General features: G+C 37.8%; 1 protein-coding gene across 2 annotated transcripts in view; it reads left to right on the top strand.

The window, feature by feature from the left end:
* Nucleotides 1-5,000, top strand: part of LOC143040758 (glycine receptor subunit alpha-2-like) — a 306,682-nt gene that overhangs the window by 148,103 nt on the left and 153,579 nt on the right. For both annotated transcript variants that reach the window (XM_076212162.1, XM_076212161.1), the window contains exon 3: nt 1-67. This exon is cut by the window's left edge and continues 19 nt beyond it. In XM_076212162.1, coding sequence (XP_076068277.1) covers nt 1-67 — 67 coding nt within the window. The remainder of the gene's footprint in view (nt 68-5,000) is intronic.

Below are 5,000 nucleotides of genomic sequence, written 5' to 3'. Positions count from 1 at the left end.
GATCTCCAAATTTTGGACCGGATGCTCAAGAGTTACGACCGCAGAGAAACGCCCACTAATCACTTAGGTGAGTAATTATACGTGGGTTATTATGAGTAACTATATATGAGCGATTATGTAATAAGCCCACTAATCACTTAGGTGAGTAATTATACGTGGGTAATTATGAGTAATTATGTAATAAGCCCACTAATCACTTAGGTGAGTAATTATACGTGGGTAATTATGAGTAACTATGTATGAGTAATTATGTAATAAGCCCACTAATCACTTAGGTGAGTAATTATACGTGGGTAATTATGAGTAACTATATATGAGTAATTATGTAATAAGCCCACTAATCACTTAGGTGAGTAATTATACGTGGGTAATTATGAGTAACTATATATGAGTAATTATGTAATAAACCCACTTATCACTTAGGTGAGTAATTATACGTGGGTAATTATGAGTAACTATATATGAGTAATTATGTAATAAGCCCACTAATCACTTAGGTGAGTAATTATACGTGGGTAATTATGAGTAACTATATATGAGAAATTATGTAACAATCCCTATCCGAGAGTTGACACCTTGACGTGGTGGATAGGCTTGAGAATCTTATTGACTACAAGAGCTATGTCGATAGAGAGACAATTTCTGCAGGGTGACCCATATCGAACAGGTTTTGTAAGAAAGATTAGACAAAGAGCAGCTCACACGCACAATCGCAGGACCCACTGCAAACAGGCACGTCCCTGATGGCGAACAGGGAAACTCCTCATAGATATATGGGGTACCGTCATAATGACGGCGTGGACCATTGGGCACCCTATGGATATAGGGCTTCACCGAATATAATGAATAAGGTGACACCAGAGAAATATCTCGCCAGAAACCAGTTGGCACGGAGGTGAGATTACTGCCAAACCCCCCTTCATAGCCAATATGAACAGCACAACCAAAACAAAACCGGGCGTTCCTGTTGGATCATCGTCTCCTAAAGGTCCAACCGCATTGCCTCGTGTGCTTACGGGCAGTGTGCCACCGAATATAAGTACTGTCCAAACAGATCCAAGTCTTGGACATTAAACATCATGAAGAAAATGAAGATCTATACTTACAACGTAAGAAGTCTCTCAGAAGATCACAGGCTGGAGAGTTTAATGGAAGAATTAGACAACATCAAGTGGGACATCGTAGGACTGAGCAAAGTCTGAAGAGCGGAAGAAAAGCTGATACAATTACAAGATGGCCACCACCTGTTCTACTATAGAGGTAAGGACAAAGAAAGATCTAGTGGAGTAGGATTCTTGATAAACCGAGAGGTTGCTGGTAACGTAGTCAAATTCAGTAGTTTGTCAGACAGGGTAGCTTGGATTGTGATAGTAGTAGTATCGTATGGCTTTCTTACACCTCCAACTTTGTATTTACTAGCCAGTCTATGAATGTTTGATTTGCTTCATAGATAGTCTGGTAACCCCCTGGCACTGCTGTGATTGGGCAGTGCAGTACGAGATGGTCTGTATCTTGGGGCGAATTATGACAAGATGGGCACATTGGGGAGTCTTTGTAGCCCCAGCGATGCAGGTTAACGGCTGTTTTGCCTTGTTGTGATATCAGCCTGTTGGCTTGTGTCCATTCTCTTCTGGTTAGGTTGGAAAATCCAGGTAGTATTTCGGTTGGGTCTGTTACTAATTTTCCCCAAGTGGGTAGTTTCCTTGTCCATTCTTCTTGCCAGGCTTCTTTTAGGTTGAAATTTTCGTTTTTTGTTTTAAAGAAAGGTTTTCTTGATTTTAGCCTCGTTATTATTGGGGCCTCCTCCATTATTTGTTTGAGGGGTATATCTGCTGGAAGGTTGTCTATGCGTTGGTGTTGTTTTTGTATGGCATCCTCACGTCGTATATTTGGTGGTGCTATGCCACTCATCGTTGGCAGCCAAATGAGTGGTGTTGTGGATTGTGATTAGGTTGTGTAAAAGGTACACTCTAAAAACAGTTCAGTTTTATGCACCAACTTCACAGAGTTCAGACGATGAAACTGAGTCGTTCTATGATGATTTAAGTCAGGTAATGGATCAAGAAAAAAGTAAGTACACGTTGGTAATAGGCGACTTTAATGCTAAAGTGGGGAAGAAGATGGGCGATGAGACGTGCATTGGCAAGTTTGGAGTAGGTGAAAGAAATGACAGAGGCGAGATGTTAGTAAATTTTGCAGAGAACTACAACATAAGGATAATGAACACTTTCTTCCAAAAGCGTGTAGGTCGTAAATGGACATGGAGAAGTCCAAATGGAACAACAAAGAACGAAATAGACTTCATATTAAGAGATGAGAATAAAAGCGTTAACAATGTTACGGTGATAAATAAAGTCAACATAGGTAGTGACCATAGAATGGTAGGTTGCACAGCTAAATTCAGTTTCAGGGCCGAGAGAAATAAACTAATTTTAAGAAAGAAAATAAGCCTTGCAAAGGTTAAGGATAATAATAAGAAGTTTCAGTTAGAAATCAAAAATAGATTTGAAGCTCTAAGAACTAATGAGGACACCGTAGAAGATATTAATCTGAATTTAGTGAATATCAATAGAGAATTACAGAGAAAGTAGGAAGTACAAAAAACATTAGAGAAAACAAATACTCCCAAGCTAAAAATGACCTAATTTAAAGAAGGACCATGCAGATTAAAAGCAGGAGAGACGAAATAGAAAGAGTAGACCTAAACAAGCTTATCAACAAAAAGCAGAGATTAGAGAAAAGAAAGAGAAACATGGATGGAATAGAGGAAACTATTCGGAAGGGTAAAAGTATTAAAGTGACCGAGCGCAAACATGCTTTAGGAAGACAGCAAATGATATGTTTGAAAGATAGAAATGGAGAAATAATTAAATGTAGAGACAAAATGGTAAAAAGAGTAGAAGAATTTTACCAAGCTTTACTCGTCGAAGACCGTAGTTGAAACAATACAGTAAATTTATGTGTAGACGTTGGTAGTGTACCAGATTACAAAGGAATAAGTAGAATTTGCTCTAAAACCATGAAACGAGGAAAAGCATCTGGGGAAGATGGTATTTTGATAGATCTGTTTAAAGACGCAGGGGAATTAGTTCATATTAAATAAGCTGAGTTGTACACCCAGTGCTTACGTCAAGAATGCGTTCCTGATGCGTGGTGCAATGTTATAGTGATTTTGCTTCATAAAAAAGGAGACCGGAAGGACCTTAGTAACTATCGACCGATTAGCGTGCTATCAAATGTATATAAAGTATTCTCCAAGATCCTTATAAATAGACTAAGTCAAGTTTTAGATGGAAACCAACCGAGAGAACAGGCAGGCTTTAGGAGCGGATATTCGACCCTAGACCATTTGCAGGCGATAAACCAACTAATCGAGAAAACGACAGAATACAATGTACCTCTGTGTTTAGCTTTTGTAGATTACGAGAAGGCCTTTGATTCAGTAGAACAAATAGCAATACTAAACTCGCCACGCAATCAGGGTACAAACGAATAGATCGTAAAAGTTTTAGAAAAGATTAATGCGAAAGGTACCGCTATAATGCGACTACATAAAGATACAGAAAACATCAAGATCGAGAAAGGAGTAAGGCAAGGCGATACAATTTCACCGAAACCATTTATAGCTTGCTTGGAAGATATTTTCAGAAGATTGAGTTTGGAAAAGAAAGGTTTAAAGATTAATAGCGAATATTTGAACCACCTAAGATTTGCGGATGACATTATTCTTATTTCAGAAAGAGCAGAAGACTTGCAAGATACGCTGAGTGATCTAAACAAGGAAAGTGTCAAAGTAGGTTTAAAAATGAATAAAAGTAAAACCAAAGTAATGTTCAATACGAAAGTTCAAAATAAAGAGATTGTAATTGATGATGAGAGTCTTGAGGAAGTTGAAGAGTATAATTATTTAGGCTAGATGGTGAAAGTGACAAAAGATCATGATAATGAAATATAAAGACGCATTACAATTGGTTGGAAAGTGTTTGGTAAGTATAATAAAATCCTTAGAGGCTCTCTACCTTTATGTTTGAAGCGTAAATTTTACAATCAATGCTTTCTACCAGCAATCATCTATGGGTGTGAGACTTGGAAACTAACGAAGGCAATGGAAACAAAACTAAGGACAGCACAGAGGAGTATGGAGAGATCAGTGATGGGAATAACGCTGAGAGACCGAAAGAGAGCAAGTTGGGTGAGAGAGCAGACTGGAGTGAAAGATATTGTGGAAGCAGTTAAAGAGATGAAGTGGAATTGGGCAGGTAAGTTAGTTAGAACGACTGATGAGCGATGGAGCAAGTGTGTTACTGAGTGGACGCCACGAGATGGGAAGCGTGGAAGAGGGAGACCAGACAGAAGGTGGAGAGACGAGATTGAGAAGTTTGCAGGATTGATGTGGCAGAGGATGGCGTGGTCATGTGAATCACGGAATGCTATGAAGGAGGCCTTTGTTCAGCAGTGGACTCAGGATGGCTGATTTGATTGATTGATGTAACAATCTAAGAGTATTCGGAATGTGTAAACCTCCGCCTAGGTAGATACAGCGATTATACAAAAATACAATAATCTTGGGATAGTAGTTTGCTATTGTTAATGAAAAAATATGTTAATGTCAGAAAAATAAAATAAGATAGAATAATAAAAGAAAAAATCCGGATCAAAATGTAATTGGGTATTATTTTGACTTTATGTAATCTCTCTATTTTTTTCTTTTATAAAAAATGTGTTAATACTTTTTGTTTAAAGTTGCTTACAAAGAGACAAGTAAACACGACCAAGTACATAACCATTATACCAGAGGTAAACAATGATAAGATATAATTAGTTGTCTTATGGGAAATGAATTATCATATTATTTCGTAGGTAAAGTTCCACAATAATTGGCTTATTTATTCATTTAACTATATCTATTTATCTTATCTATCTATCAACTTATTTGTTTATTTCTTTCACACACACACACACACACACACACACACACACACACACACACACACACACAC

Source organism: Oratosquilla oratoria, chromosome 29 (genome assembly GCF_046742065.1).
Source record: "Oratosquilla oratoria isolate Oo_2021 chromosome 29, ASM4674206v1, whole genome shotgun sequence".
Lineage (NCBI taxonomy): Eukaryota > Metazoa > Arthropoda > Malacostraca > Stomatopoda > Squillidae > Oratosquilla > Oratosquilla oratoria.
The sequence above is the reverse complement of the archived record's forward strand: the minus strand, read 5'-3'. Positions and strand labels throughout refer to the sequence as shown.